Genomic DNA, 16,650 nt, shown 5'->3' with positions numbered 1-16,650 from the left:
CTCAGCCTCCTGAGTAGCTGGGACTACAGGCATGCGCCACCATGCCCAGCTAATTTTTTCTATGTAGTTTTTTAGTCGTCTGATTAATTTCTTTCTATTTTTAGTAGAGACAGGGATCTCACTCTTGCTCAGGCTGGTCTTGAACTCCTGACCTTGAGCGATCCTCCTGCCTCGGCCTCCCAGAGTGCTAGGATTATAGGCATGAGCCACCGTGCCTGGCCTATACATGGATTTTTGACTGCACAGGCAGGGGGCGGTTCTCCTAACACCTGTGTTGTTCAAGGGTCAACTGCAATCCCAAATATTATATCTCTGTCTCCCAAATGTTTATGCGTGTATCTCTCCCCAGTGTATCTGGTGCCACCTCTGTCTTCTACTGCCTGCCTTGGCAGGCCTCACGGGGGCCTGGGTGACTGCAACAGCACCCTCTCTTCCCTGTTCTCAGGCTGGAGCCCTTCTCGTCTGTCCCCTACTCTGGGGCAAGGTGATCTTCCATTTCTTAAAAATGGATCACATTATTTTTTGAGTTCAAAGTCATGGACATTGTAGAAATATTGGACAATATTGAAAAGAATAATTAAGAAAATAGTAGTTACCTATAACCTCATCACCCAGAGGAGAAAAATCTTAGCTAATATTTTGTCATAGAATCTAACCAGTGACCTTGCTAAAAGTAAATCCGATTGCAAACCCCCAATGCCCGCAGAATGAAGTCCAAACTCCTGTCGTGCATCCAAGGCCCGAAGAACGTCATGGCCACTGATAGCCTTCAGCCTGGGATGGTCAGAGAGGTTTGAGTGTCTCTGCCCTCGGGCCATGCTGCTCTCCTTTGTGCCTCTGTTCTCACCAGCAGAGGAGGCAGGAGAAGCCCCGGGAGGGAACTGAGGGCTCACAAGGCGGCTGTGCCCTGCAGCTGGGGCAGGAGAGCGGGACTGCTGCCTGGAGCCCAAGCCCAGCTCTCCCACTGCACCAACGGTGCCACTGAGGCCAGGCCGGGCCAGGGAATGGAAGTGCTCTGTGGATCTGGGTCCATTTCCACTGCGTGTTTACGGAGTTTTCAGAAAGGAAAGCTGAGAAGAAGCTGAGCACTGGGAAGGGGCAGCTATGTTGGGATCCCAGAGGATGGGATGAGGAAGGGTAGAGCAAGCCTCCCAAAGCCATCTGAGGCCTGGAAGCTGCTGCCACTGCTAGTAAGGGTGGGGGTAAGACGGCTCCAGGTCCTGGGCTGCTCTGGGTGACTGGTGTCCCAGGGCCAGGCAGGTCTGGGAACCTTGGACTCTTGGCCTCATTGCTGCCTCTGCTGTCACCTGGCAGTGGGGGCCTCTGCTGTCACCTCCCAGTGGCCTTTCCTGCCATCCGTGGGCTCCATCCCAGCTCTGGTCAGATTTGGGAAGGATTCCAGGCCCTGCCATTATCATCCCTACATTGATGTGCTCGTATATCTTTTTAGGAAACTTGTGCAGGACCTGGGTTTGGGCAAGGCTGGACTTTGGGACAGAGTGGAACCTTGCTGTTGGAGTAACATCAAAAACAAAGAACACAGGAAGGGCATGGGGAGAGGAGCGATGTGGGTGGCCCCTGGTGGAGGTGGCGTTTGCACTGTGCTTGCAGAGTCAGGCAGTCCTTTTACATGGAGCTGTGTGCTGGGCCCGTGCTGCCTCCCGGAGAGAACCAAGAATCGCGCAGAGCGGCGGTGCGGGACTGTTGGGCGGTGCAGGGAATGCCAGGCTACGCTCGGTGGCTGTGCAGCTGTGAGGAGGGGCTGGGGAGCGAGTCAGGCAGGGCCAGCCATGCGGGCCTCGGGTTCTGCTCTGAAGAACTTCCACTTCGTCCTGAGAGCAGGGAGGGGCCGCTGATGGGTTTCACTAGAACAGTGACTCGATCACATGTGCTTTTCAAAAGCTCCCTTTGGAAGCCCCGTGGGGGACAGGATGGAGGGAGGGAAAAGACTGGAGTCTTGAGACAGCAGAAGGCAAATGTGAAGGCCCAGGGGGTGGTGCTGGCGCAGGGTGATGGCGGGGCAGGAGCAGAGGGCGATTTGGGAGCTGTTCTGCAGCAGGGTCGGGGACCTGGTGTGCTGCCTTTTTCTGGGCTGAGGACACCACACCCGGAGCACTGGGCCTGCCCTATCCTCACTGGCTTTGGCACGTGGCGGCCTCACCTAACCCAAGGGCGCCTGTGCAGAGTCCCGCCCTCCCTCCCCTGCAGGCCCGTCCCCTGCCCCACACCTTCCTGGCAGCCTCCTTCACCTCCTTGTTCCTCAGGCTGTAGATGACGGGGTTCAGCATGGGCGTGACCACGGCGTAGAGCACGGTGAAGACTTCGTCAGAGATGTGGGCCTCCTTGCTCTTGGGCTTCATGTACATGCAGATGACGGTGCCGTAGAAAAGCAGCACCACGGCCAGGTGCGCCGAGCAGGTGGAGAAAGCTTTGCGGCGCCCGGCAGCCGAGGGCACCCTCAGGATGGTGGCCAGGATGAGCGCGTAGGACAGGCAGATGAACGCCAGGGGCACGGGCAGCAGCAGGATGGCGCCCACCAGCAGGAAGGCCTCGCTGACCGAGGTGTCACCACATGCCAGCTTCAGCACTGCCAGAATCTCGCAGGTGAAGTGACTGACCATGCAGTGGCCACAGAAGGGCAGCCTCATGGCGATGACTGTCTCCGTGACCGACTTGAGGAGGCAGAGGACCCAGGCGGCACCCGCCAGCAGTAAGCAGAGCCGGCGGCTCATGAGCACGGGGTACCTGAGTGGCTGGCAGATGGCCAGGTAGCGGTCGTAGGCCATGATGGCCAGCAGCAGGCACTCCGTGGAGCCCGTGGCCAGGCTCAGGCACATCTGGACGGCACAGCCAGTGAAGGAGATGGTCTTCCGGGACGACAGGAGGTGGACCAGCATGAGGGGCACAAAGGTGGATGTGTAGCAGATGTCTAGGATGGAGAGGTTGCCCAGGAAGAAGTACATGGGCGTGTGCAGGCGGGTGTCTAGCATGCTCACTGCCACGATGGCTGTGTTCCCCAGCAGGGTCACAAGGTACATGGCTGAGCACAGAGGGAAGAGCAGGTGCTCCAGGGCTGGGTAGCCAGAAAACCCTTTCAGAAAGAACTCGGACACCCCTGTCCTGTTGACCGGCTCCATGCTGAAGAGTTCCGAAGGGACGCACAGCTGGGATGGAAGGAGAGAGGGTGCACGGTGACAGGAAGCTCACAGAGCCCCTTCTGGGACAGGGGCGGATTGTTAGGGTCTTTTCCATGACTGCCACACCCTCTCTCTGTGACTTTGGGCAATCCCTTTACCCTCTCTAGGCCTCAGTTTATCCATGTGAAAAGTGAGGCTTGATTTAGATCAGCATTCCCTAAGAGAACATTAATGGAAATGTTAGCAGGCAATCTGAAAAATCAATTTGAGGCAACACTGGATTAATAAATAAAGCTCTTTACTGCAGTACTTCTCAGAGCCTTTAATATGCTAATGTAACTTTCCAAAAGCAGTGTAGAGCACGTGCTCCCCACACTTATTTGACCATGGATCCTCCTTTCACAGAACACCCATTAATCTACTGCAGGTATCAAATAGTTTGGGAAACAATGGGCTGGATCTGAGGTCCATAAGCTTTAACGTGTACACACTTTTCTTCTCCTTTTTTTTTTTTGTGCTGTCAGGCCACTCAAAGGGTCACTAAATCCTTCCTGATGTGGGCTCTCTGGGTGTCACTGGGCCTCCACCACATATCAAGGTTCCAGGCTACATGGCCCCTGTGGACACTCCTTCCTCTCCAGAGTTCAGCCCTACACACTGAGACCTACCTCCGGCACTTAAGGGCCATTTGTGCAGCAAGGAGGTCTCTGATCTAGTTCTGGGGCTTCAGATAGAAGGTCTTGCCTCAACTTGACTGTGTCCAGAGTCACCATGGGATCAGGAGGAGTGTGAGCTGCCATTTTTCCCCAAGGCCACAGCTGGAAAACTCTGGAAAGCTCAGCTGGGTTCCTGGAGGGGTACCCCCATTTAACAGAGCGCCAATAGAGACAGGCACCATGCCAGGGCTGGGGCAAGGCGGAGACAGCATAGGGCCTTCCCTGCAGCCCCAGTGACGGAGTCAGGCCACAGCCTCCTCTTTGCATGGTTCTGCATACAACAATTTATCCCCTAAAGTCACCAGGAAACATCGGTGGCCATTGGCTACCTGTTAGGATATGCATACACCCACATACATGCCCATCTACATGTGAATGCACAAACACCCATGTGACATACAGGTACACATGTGCCTGTGAGTGTATATGCTACACACAGGCTCACATGTGTACGTGTGTGGTCATTCACATGAGTGTATGTGCATAGGCACCACTCTCTCGCTCTCTCTTACACACATGCCCAGAACCTGCAGCGCATGCCCTTGGCCCCGTGGCCAGGGGGATTCAAGGGGCTTCAGGGGGCTTCAGGGGGCTGGGCAGATGGTGTCATCCCTGGGAGGAGGTTCATGGAGACCACGGCCAGGCAGGGGCTGCAGGGGCGTCATTAGGAAGGAGCAGCCTGAGGGGAGGGAGCCAACTGGAGTGAGCCAGGAGGACAAGGGAGCCCCAGAGCAGGGGTTACACACCAGCTCGGTGTCTCGTCTGCTTCCCAACCCCTGTGCCAAGGATTTGAGTCCCCTGGCTCTTTCTTCTCTCCTTCAGCTGGGGGCTGGCACCTGGGGGAAGAGGGAAGGAGGACGGATGTGACCAGATGCTGTGGAACTCTGGTTCCCAAAGCAGGGCCAGGAAGCTTTGTCTACAGAGCTCACAATGTCCTTTCTGCCTTTACCTCTCTTCTGGCGGAATGCCACCTAAAACCCAGTTCGAATGGCACCCTGCCCAAGGAGCCTTCCTTTACCTCTCCCAGGCCACCCCGAGCCCTCTCTCCTTTGTGCTTCATGGCCCTGTGTTTGTGCCTCTCTCGCTCACTCCCTGCCAGCTGCCTGTTCCTGCCGGCCGCGGGATGTCTCCCAGCCTGGCACAGCCAACTTCTCCCTGTCTTGCTGTGACTTCCTGTAGCTAAGGCAGACTGGGAATGGGCAGCTGGCTGCCAAACACGGGCTGGTCCCAGCCTAGATGACACCCTGGCAGAATTGGGAGGGGTCTCACAGGTCAGCTAGACCACCCTCTTGTTATACATGGGAAAACTGAGGCACAGAGAGGGGAAGGGGCTTGCCCAGCATTGCATAGTCAGTTGGAGGGGGAAGCCAAGGCCACAGTAATTCTCAGAGCTCCTGACTCTTTCCTCTGCCTTGGCATCCCCATCCTCACTTACCTTCAGGCTCCTCTGATTCATGTCCCTGGCTTCCTGGAGGACACTTCAGAGGATTTGAGACCAGGGACCTTCTCCGTCTGGAGCTATGGGGATGCAGGGTACAAAAACAGTACGAGCCTCCTCTGTACAGGGAATCTCGATGGATAGGACACAGGGTTTCACGCTGGCCCAGCTTCCCAAACTGTGAAAACCTGCCTAGACTTTTGTAGAATTCAGTGAGGTATTTGCAACTCAATAGAATTAATGGATCTTTTAGAATTTGGTAGAATTATACAAAGTGCTTAGAACTCAGTGGGGTTCTCTGAAGTGTGACAGGTTTGGTAAAATTAGGAATAGAGTGGCCGGTGTTTTCCTGTGGGCAGTCAGCTGCACCCCGACAGCCTCTGGGGGAGCAGGCAGGCCAAGTGCAGGCGGCACCTTTCAAAGCTCTCTGTGCACCAAGGGACTGCACAATCCCCGAGGCAATTTAGAGGGAGAGGGGAAATGTGCCCTGTGCAGACACTTTGGGGTGCTTCAGGGATGATGTCCCAAAGACCCAATTACATAGAGTCTATTTAGAAATCTTAATTGGTGGGGAAAAGTTGGAGAAAGTGGCTCAGGGACAGGATCCATCCTCCTCGGTCAGGCCCCAACCAGTGCTGGTCCAGGAATGCTTATGGAATGAATCAACAGATGGATGGATGGATAGATGGGTTATCAAATGAATGCCGCAGAAGCAAGTTTCAATGAATAAATTTAAAAATAATGAATGAGTGAACCAATGATTGGCAGAGTTGCTTTCCAGGTGCGGAGTTTAGAGGTCTTGGCTCAACTCTCATAGAGATCTTCCGCAAGTAGAAAATCTGGACAAGGGGGAATAGGGGAGTGGACGGGATGAAGCGACACAGCAGAATACAGTCCTTACTGGCCATCTTGACCGGTCTTCGTCATACAGGCTGGAGAGCTGCCCTCGAGAGGGGAAGGGCACTTCACTTCGTGAGGCAGAAGCACGGCCCTGGGTTGACTCTGACACTGAGTGTCCACCCTTGACTCCTGCCTCCCTCAGTCACTGCAAAGCTGGTCTGTCCAGGCCCTCTCACCTCCTCGGGGCCCCTCCCTCATCCCTGCTCGGAACATACTTCTTGAGGGAGGTTCCTTCTTGTTTTCTGAGTCCATGCCTCTGCAGGCTTAAAGGCTTCTTTTAAAAATAGGGTCGTTTTATCTTGGACCTCGGTATTATTATTTTTTTTTGAGACAGAGTCTTACTCTGTTGCCCGGGCTACAGTGCTGTGGCGTCATCATAGCTCACAGCAACCTCTAACTCCTGGACTCAAGCAATCCTACTGCCTCAGCCTCTTGAGTAGCTGGGACTACAGGCATGCGCCACCATGCCCGGCTAATTTTTTCTATATATTTTTAGTTGTCCAATTAATTTCTTTCTAATTTTAGTAGAGACGGGGTCTCACTCTTGCTCAGGCTGGTCTCGAACTCCTGAGCTCAAACAATCCACCCGCCTCGGCCTCCCAGAGTGCTAGGATTACAGGCGTGAGCCACCGTGCCCGGCCGGACCTCGGTATTATTGTCATTAGATTTTTATTTAACTGTTTCAAAATCACAAGTAACTATATTAGCATTTTATTTATTTACACGAGTAAGACATATAGAACATTCTTGTAAAAAAATGTAAAGAGTACAGAAGTGTGTAGTGTAAAAGTGACACACGCCCTTTTCATGTCCTCCAGGTACCCCCACCCCAAACCACTCCCTTTCCCCAAAGTAACCAGTGTCGTTAGTTTTATGTGTTTGTATCCAGATACTTTCCCCATCATTTGCATATGTATAGCTATACATAGAAATAGGTCTTGTGATCATCTACTAATATATGTATGGACTTTCAGTATGTTTTTTGTTGCAGCTTTATTGAAGGATAATTGATGTATAATTGCATATATTTAAATCATATAATTTGATGAGTTTTAACATATCTAGGCAGTCATGAAGCCATGACCACAATCAAGATAATGAACTTATCTATTATCCCCCAAATTTTTCTCATGCCCCTTGGTAATCCATTCCTCCTTTTCCCCAACCAGGCAGTCACTGATCAGCTTTCTATAACTGTAGCTTACTTTCATTTTCTAGCATTTTGCATAAATGGAATTACGCAGAATGTACTGTTTAAAATCTGGCTTCTTTCACTCAGCAGAATTATTTTTGAGAAACATCCGTGTTGTATGTATCAATAGTTAATTCTTTTTAAAAGTAGCATCTTTACTGAGCTATAACTTAAATACCATAGAATTCACCCACTTAAAATGTACAATTCAATAGTTTTTAGTATATTCACAGAGTTGTGCAACCATCACCACAATTAATTTTAGAACATTTTTATCACTTCCAAAAGAAACGCTATACTCATTTGCAGTTACTCCCCATTTCCCCTTAAACCTCCTCCAGTTTATATAAATGGAATTATAAGATATACATCCCTTTGTGACTGGTTTCTTTTACTTAGCATAATGTTTTCAAGGTTCATCTATATTGTAGCACGTATCAGTATTTAATTTATTTTTATTGCTAAATAATATTTCACTGTATGGGTATGTTCATCAGTTGATGGACATTTGGGTTGATTCCACTTTTTGACTATTATGAATAATACCACTATGAACATTTGTGTACCAGTTTTTGTGTAGACATATATTTTCATTTCCCTTGGATATTCTCCTAGAATTGGAATTGCTGAGTCATACAGTAACTCTGTATGTAACCTTTTGAGGAACTGCCAGATTGTTTTCCAAAATGGCTTTATCATTTTACATTCCCATTAGCAATGTATGAAAGTTCCCATTTCTCCACATTCTCACCAACAATTGTTATTATCTGCCTTTTAGATTATAGCCATCCTTGTAAGAATGAAGTGGTGTCTCATTGTGGTTTTGAGTTGCATTTCTCTAATGACTAATGACACTGAGCATCTTTCAAATGCTCACTGCCCATTTGTATATCTTCTTTGAAGAAATGTGTATTCAGATCTTTTGCCCGTTTATAATTTGGGTTATTTGTCTTTGTATTATTGAATTGTAAGAGTCCTTTGTATAATCTAAATACAAGTCCATTATCAGATGGGTGATTTGCAAAAATGTTTTCCCATTCTGTGGTTTGTCTTTTCTTTTTCTTTTCTTTTCCTCTTTCTTTCTTTTCTTTCTTTCCCCCTTCCCTTCCCTCCCCTTCCCCTTCTCCTTCCTTCCTTCCTCCCTCCCTCCCTCCCTTTTTCTCTTTCTTTTCTTTTCTTTTCTTGTCTTGTCTTGTCTCGTCTTGCCTTGTCTTGTCTTGTCTTTTCTTTTCTCAGTCAGAGTCTCCCTCTGATAGCCAGGCTGGAGCAATCCTCCTGCCTCCCGAGTAACTGGGATTACAGGCATGAACCACTGAGCCTGGCTTGTCTTTTCAGTTTCTCGGTGGTGTCTTTGGAAGCACAAAAGTTTTAAGTTTTAATTATGTCCAACTTATCTTTTTTTTTCTGCTTGTCTTTTGCTGTCATATCTAAGAAACTTAATCCAAGGTCACAAAGATGTGTGCCTATAATTTGTCTAAGAGCTTTGTAGTTTTAACTCATATTTAGGTGTTAGAAACATTTTGAGTTAGTTTTTTTGCATATGGTATGAAATAAGTGTCCAACTGATTCATCCTTTTACATGTGAATATCTAGTTGCCCCAGCAGCATTTATTGAAAAGACAATTGAATATTCTTGGCAATTTATTGAAAATCAGTCCTTTGCCCATTATTTAATAGGATTGGTTTTTCTTGTTGTTGAGTTTTAGGAGTTCTTTCTATATTATGGATATTAATCCTTTATCAGATATTTGATTTACAAATATTTTCTCCTGTTCTGTGGGTTGCCTTTTTACTCTGTTGATATTGCCTTTTGATGCAAAATATTTAAAAATTTTCATGAAGGCCGGGAGCGGTGACTCACGCTTATAATCCTAGCACTCTGGGAGGCTGAGGTGGAAGGATCACTTGAGGTCAGGAGTTCAAGACCAACCTGAGCAAGAGTGAGACCATGCCTCTACTAAAAAAAGAAAAAAAAATAGAAACAATTAGCCAGGCATGATGGCGCATGCCTAAAGTCCCAGCTACCTGGGAGGCTGAGGCAGGCGGATAGCTTGAACCCAGGAGTTTGAGGTTGCAGTGAGCTATGATTATGCCACTGCTCTCTAGCTGGAGTGACAGAGCTGTAATGTATTACGATCACACCTGTGAATAGCTACTGCACTCCAGCCTGGGTGACATAGTGAGACCTCCTTGTCTCTAAAAATGTAAATTAATAAAATAAAATAAAATTGATTTTGCATTATGATTGATAAAAAAGGACATCTTGCTGTTTTATTTTACATTTCTCTGATTACTAGAAATGTTAAGCATATTTTATTTATCATTTTTGCTATGTCCCTTTTTCTTTCTTTCTTTCTTTCTTTCTCTCTTTCTTTCTTTTCTTCCTTCCTTCCTTTTTTTTTTTAAGAGATGGGGTCTTTCTCTGTCACCCAGCATGGAGTACAGTGGTCAGATCATAGCTCACTGTAACCTTGAACTGACATTTTATGTCACTTGTCTTTTTTGTTTGTTCATGATATCTTTTGTTATATAGAACTTCGACTATTTTGAATAGTCAGATTTCTTTCTTTTTCTTTTTTGTCTCTTGCATCATAACTCCAACATTTTAAATACATCCTCCTTTCTATGTTTTCTTATAAAACTTTTAAAATTTTGTTTTTTAATTTAAATCTTAATTTATCTGGCATTTATTTATTTATTGAGTGAGGTAGGGGTATATACTTGCCACAACAAAATTTATTATAAAGGTCATTCTTCTCCCACTGATTTAAAAATGGCACATTTATCATGTAGTACTCATTTCTAGTATGTTTATGAGTCTCTTTCTGGACCTACTGTTATTTTGTTTTTCTTTCTCTCTTTTTTTATTTTTTATTTATTTTTTGAGACAGAGTCTCACTCTGTTGCCTGGGCTAGCGTGCCATGGTGTCAGCCTAGCTCACAGCAACCTCAAACTCCTGGGCTCAAGCGATCCTTCTGCCTCAGCCCCAGTAGCTGGGACTACAGGCATGTGCCACCATGTCTGGCTAATTTTTTCTATATATTTTTAGTTGTCTGATTAATTTCTTTCTATTTTTAGTAGAGACGGGGTCTCGCTCTTGCTCAGGCTGGTCTCGAACTCCTGACCTCAAACAATCCGCCCGCCTCAGCCTCCCAGAGTGCTAGGATTACAGGCGTGAGCCACTGCGCCTGACCCACTGTTACATTTTAAAGAATTTTTATTGTCTCTTGCTGTCCTCACACCACACTGTTTTAATTACTGTAGATTTATAGTGATTTATAGCTTTCTATTGCTATCTGCTAGGCCAAATCCCCTCTCGCCAGCATTTTTCAATAATTTCTTGGCTATTCTTGCACATATTCTTTTCCAGATGAATTTTGCAATCAGCTTGTCACATTTCACAAAAATTTTTCTGGGATTTTGCCTTTAATATATTGGCCAATTTGGGACAGAATTGACATCTTTACAAAATTAAGTTTTCTCGTCCGAGAGCATTGTCTGTCTCTCCATTAATCCAAGTCTTTTATTGTGTCCTGATCAATGGTTCTTCTCCTTGTAATATGTTAATGAAGTGATTTACATCAAGGTATTTCTTCCTAATATTGAATTCTCTTTGTACTTCTGGGATGAACCCTTCTTCCTTATCCTGTTATCCTTGTCATGGACTCTGAATTGATTTGAGGTGAGCTAACCTGTCCAGCTCCTGGGCGCCCCCTGGTGGCCATTAGCCCATTCTCCATGATCTGTGGGGATGGAGTTGGAAGAGCTGTGAAATCCTGGACTCCATGGCTCGGGCCCAGGCAGATCACTATGGCAGCAGTATCACAGATCTAGGAATTTGGTAAACATAAAATCTGGGTGCCTCAGTGAGGTGGCTATCTATTTTGCTTTCTTGGCCTCTGCTAGTTTCTCATTCCTAGGAGACCCTGAGGGAAAAGACCGTATCTGTGTTAAAAGAATCTATTCTCTCAGAACCCAGCAGTCTGTTCACTATGTCCTTTCCACTAAGCTTTATAATTATCTTTATGTCTTTTTCAATGAGGGTAAACCCTCAAATATAGTTTTACTTTTAAGAATCTGGATAGCTTTTCATATTACTACACTTATAAATCAGAAAATTATGTACCAACTTTGGTCCAGAAAGATCTTGAGTCCCTGGCACCAGCCCAGTTTGGAGGCTCAACAGTTGTTTGGAGAGTTTCCTGAAAAATTGTGGAAGACAGAACTTGTACATGTTTAAACAAAAAAAAATTCTTCTTTTGCTTTTATTATTATTTTAAATTGACACATAATAATTGTACATATTTATGGGGTACAATGTGGTGTTTTGATATATGTATGTTATATGGAATGACCAACTCAGGGTAATTAGCATATCCATCATCTCAAACATTTATCATTTCTTTATGTTGAAAACATTCAAAATCTGCTCTTCTAGCTATATGAAAATATACAATAAATTGTTGTCAATTGTAATCACCCTATATGCTATAGGCCTGTGGTCCCCAACCCCTGGGCTGTGGACCCTGGACTGGTACCAGTCCGTGGCCTGTTAGGAACCGGCCACACAGCATGAGGTGAGTGGTGAACAAGCGAGTGAAACTTTGTATTTACAGCCGCTCCCCATCTCGCGCATCACCGCATGAGCTCTACCTCCTGTCAGATCAATGGTGGCGTCAGATTCTCATAGGAGTGCAAACCCTACTGTAAACTGTACATGCGAGGGATCTAGGTTGCTCACTCCTTATGAGAATCTAATGCCCAATGATCTGAAATGGAGTTGAGGTGGTGACGCTAGTGCCTGGGAGTGGCTACAAATACAGATTATCATTATCAGAGAGGTTTGACTGCACAATAAATGTAATGTGCTTGAATCATCCCAAAACCATCCCCCTAGTCCATGGAAAAATTGTCTTCCATGAAATTGGTCCCTGGTGCCAAAACAGTTGGGGACCACTGCTATAGAACTAGAACTTATTCCCACTATCTGGCTATAATTTTATATTCATTAACCAACCTCTGGCTATTTCTCTCTCCCACCATTCCCAGCCTCTAGTAGCCACTATTCTGCTCTCTATTTATGAGATCAACTTTTTTAGCTTCCACATATGAAGGAGAATATGTGATATTTGTCTTTCTGTGCCTCGCTTATTTCACTTAACATAATGTCCTCCAGTTCCATCTATGTTATTGCAAATGACAGGATTTCTTTTTTTAATGGCTGAATAGTATTCCATCGTGTATATATATCACATTTTCTTTGTCCATTCATCTCTTGGTGGACACTTACTAGGTTGATTCCATATCTTAGTTATTGTGAATAGTGCTGCAATACACATGGGAGTGCAGATACCTCTCTAACACACTGATTTCTTTTTGAATATATACCCAGTAGTGGGATTGCTGGGTGATATGGTAGTTCTATTTTTAGTTTTTTGAGGAACCTCCATGATGTTTTCCATAATGGCTGTACTAATTAATTTACCTTCCCTTTTGTCTGCGTTCTTGCTAGCATTTGTTCTTTTTTGTCTTTTTGATAATAGCCACTCTAATTGAGTGAGATGATATCTCATTGTGGTTTTCATTTGCATTTCCCTGATGATTAGTGATATTGAGCATTTTTTTGTATACCTATTGGCCATTTGTATGTCTTCTTTTCAGAGATGTCTATTTAGGTCATTTTCCCATTTTTAAATTAGATTATTTATTTATTTTTGCTGTTGCATTGTTTGAGTTCCTTTTATATTCTGGATATTAATCCCTTGTTGGATGAATAGTTTGCAAATTTTTTCTCCCATTCTGCAGATTCTCTCTTCATTCTATTGAATGTTTCCTTTGCTGTGCAGAAACTTTTAAATTTGAGATCATCCCATTTGTTTATTTTTGCTCTCATCACCTGTGCTTTTTGAGGTCTTCTCCGTAAAATCTTTGCTCAGATCAATGTCCTGAAGTGTTTTCCCCATGTTTTCTTCTAGTAGCTTTATAGTTTGAGGTCTTCCATTTAAGTCTTTAATCCCTTTTGAGTTGATTTTTGTATATTGTGAGAGAAAGAGGGATCTAGTTTCATTCTTCTGCATATGGATATCCAGTTTTCTTAGTGCCATTTATTAAAGAGATTGTCCTTTCCCAGTGGATGGATGTTCTTGGTGTCTTTGTTGAAAATCAGTTGGCTGTACATATATGGATTTATTTCTGTATTCTCTATTCTGTTTCATCGATCTGTCTTGTTTTTATGCCAGTACTGTGCTGTTTTGGTTACTATAGTTTTGTAGTATATTTTGAAGTCAGATCATGTGATGGCTTCAGCTTCAGCCTTTCTGCTCAGGATGGCTTTGGCTATTTGGGGTCTTTTGTGGTACCACATGAATTTTATGTTTTTTTCTATTTCTGTGAAGAATGTCATTGACATTTTGATAGGGGTTGCATTGAATCTGTAGATTACTTTTGGTAGTATGGTCATTTTCACAATATTAATTCTTTCAATCTGTGAACATGGGATGTCTTTGCATTTTTGTGTCCTCTTCAATTTCTTTCATCAGTGCTTTATAGTTTTCCATGTAGATATCTTTTACCTCTTTGGTTAAATTTATTTCTAAGTTTTTTAGAAAATAAATTCTTACCAGCACTGAAAAACAAGAAAAAGTGCTACCAGCCAACCAGAAATGTTGAAGATTTCCTGAAAAGTGGTAAGCAGATGAGACTAGATTGTTGGAAGAAACCACAACCAAACAAAGGAGAGGTTACTACAATAAGGGGAGTGTTTCTGAAGGCATTATCACCTCAGAGGCAACAGTTATAAGGAAGAAGAGGAAGTGCCAGAGGCAGTAATCTGGATGACCGGTTAGGGACTCTAATTTGCAGCAAGTGTGCTCCTTGAGGCAGTGGGCATTAGAGATATTTGCCCTTAAGCTGAATTAGTCATTGTCAATGCTTGAACTCCAGACTCAGGGAAGTCCCTGGAGGAATAAAAAGCACTGATATTATCCTCCCAGTAACACTTTCAGCTTCTCCATAATAATTCCTGAAGAAAGGAAATGGAAACTGCATCCGCAGACAGGCCAATGTGGAATCTTAAATGAGAAGATGAGCACACACATAAGGAAAACAAACACCATAAAAGAGAGAAACCAAAACCAACACAGAGAAACTAATATTGAAGGAAATAATTAATGAAGTAAGTAGAAGACTTTGAAAGAAGTGTAATTTATACCATCAGAGAGACAAGAATGGATTTTTCATCTATGGAACAAAAACAAGTTTACATGAAAATAAAAACCAATCAGAGAGTCTGTTGATGAGTGAAATAAAGACAAACAAAATAAAACAAACAAAACAAAAAACCTCAGTGAACAAGCCTAGTATGAATGAACACATTTGATAAACAGATTATCAAACCAGAAGGTCAAATTGAGGAATACTCCCAAATGCAATGCGAAAAGCCAAATATGTGGAAAGAAATATCAAATAATATGAAAGATATATCCATCATTTCCAATCCAGATAATAGGAATTCAGGTTGGATAGAATGGAAACAATAAGGGTTGGGGGAAGAAATTCTCTCTCCCCCATGTAGAATAAAATGTATCAGGGCAGAAGGAATATGCTACTCTTCATATCAAAAGGTCTCATCAAACAAGTTGAAGGAAAACAAACAAAAGACAAAACCAATAATACCTAGACAGGTTTTAGAGCTCCACTGACAGAAAATTCCTAAGAGCTCTAGAGAGAAAAAACAAAAAACAAATTTCTTACAAAGTCTGCACTCTAGCTGGGGTGATAGAGCGAGATTCTGTCTCAAAAAAAAAAAAACAAAAACAAAAAACAAAAACAAAAACAAAAAACAAAAAACTTAAAAATTAAAAATAGATAAATAAATAAAATAAAATTTCTTACAAAGGATCAAGAATTGTATCAACTTCAGACTTCTTATCATATACTCACTTGGATGTCTATTAGGCATTGAAACCTAACTTGGCTGAAACTCAACTGTTGGTTCTCTCCCAATCTCTTAGACTTCCCACATCTCAGTGCACTTGTCAGCTACAATCCTAGTAGTCATACTTATCTCTCTTTCCCTTACCAACCTAGTTACTCCATTGACAAGTTTTTTTTCTTGTTTAAAAAATTTCAATAGATTTAGCGGGGTGCAAGTGGTTTTTCGTTACATGGATGAATTGTATAGTGGTGAAGTCAGGGCTTTTAGTGCACCTGTCACCTGAATAGTGTACATTATACCTGATAGGTAGTTTTTTGATCCCTCACCCTCCTTCCACCCTCTTCCATTCCCAGTCTCCAAAGTCCCTTATACCACTCTGTGTGGCCATATATATCCATCGTTCAGCTCCCACTTATATGTGAGTACATGTGGTATTTTTTTTCCATTCCTGAGATGCTTCACTTAGGATTATGGCTTCTAGTTCTATCCAAGTTGCTGAGAAAGACATTATTTAATTCTTTGTTTTTTTATGGCTGATTAGTATTGCCTGGTATGTACATACCACATTTTCTTTATCCACCCATCAGATGATGGGCATTTAGGTTGATTTCATATCTTTTCAATTGTGAATTGTGCTGCAACAAACATATGATTGCATGTGTCCTTTTGATATAAAGACTTCTTTTCCTTTGGGTAGGTACCCAGTATTACTGCATTGAATGATAGGCCTACTTTTAGTTCTTTGAGGAATCTCCATACTGTTTTCCAAAGAGGTTGTACTAATTTACGTTCCCACTAACTGTGTATAAGTGTTCCCTTTTCACCTCATCCACACCAACATCTACTGTTTTTTGACTTTTTAGTAATGGCCATTCTGACAGGAGCAAGGTGGTATGTCATTGTGATTTTAATTTCCATTTCCCTGATGATCAGTGATGTTAAGCATTTTTTCATATGTTCATTGGCTATTTGTATCTCTTCTTTTGAAAAATGTCTGCTCATGTCTTTTGCCCCTTTTTAATGGGGTTATTTGTTTGACTCCACCAGGAAATCGTGTGCTGAATCATCTGCCTGCCTTTCTCCTTTTTCACTACCACCTCATCCTATCCAATGTCATCTATCCCAGACCAGCTGCCTGGTGGTGCTCACTTCTTTCCATTCTTCCATTCTTCCTTTTGTTTACTCCCCTTTCACTTTCTTTTTCTAACAGTATAGTCCTTCTTTTCCTCCCTTAAACAAGCCAAGCTCATTCTTTTTTTTTTCTTTTTTTTTTTTTTAATTTTTACCACTTCCAGCACGAGTGGGCCTGGGTCATGCACCCTTCCCACCG

The 16,650-nt window shown here is 44.0% G+C and overlaps 1 protein-coding gene across 1 annotated transcript; it reads right to left on the bottom strand.

Moving 5' to 3' along the window:
- Positions 1 to 2,127: 2,127 nt before the first annotated feature.
- On the bottom strand, positions 2,128 to 3,188 carry LOC105819897 (olfactory receptor 13J1). Its single transcript, XM_012656247.1, has one exon. The coding sequence runs from the start codon at positions 3,135 to 3,137 to the stop codon at positions 2,133 to 2,135; it is 1,005 nt and encodes a 334-aa protein (XP_012511701.1). The 5' UTR covers positions 3,138 to 3,188; the 3' UTR covers positions 2,128 to 2,132.
- Between the last annotated feature and the right edge of the window lie 13,462 nt (positions 3,189 to 16,650).

This window comes from Propithecus coquereli, unplaced genomic scaffold (assembly GCF_000956105.1).
Source record: "Propithecus coquereli isolate 6110/MARCELLA unplaced genomic scaffold, Pcoq_1.0 Scaffold114, whole genome shotgun sequence".
Lineage (NCBI taxonomy): Eukaryota > Metazoa > Chordata > Mammalia > Primates > Indriidae > Propithecus > Propithecus coquereli.
This window is presented reverse-complemented; position numbering and strand designations above follow the sequence as displayed.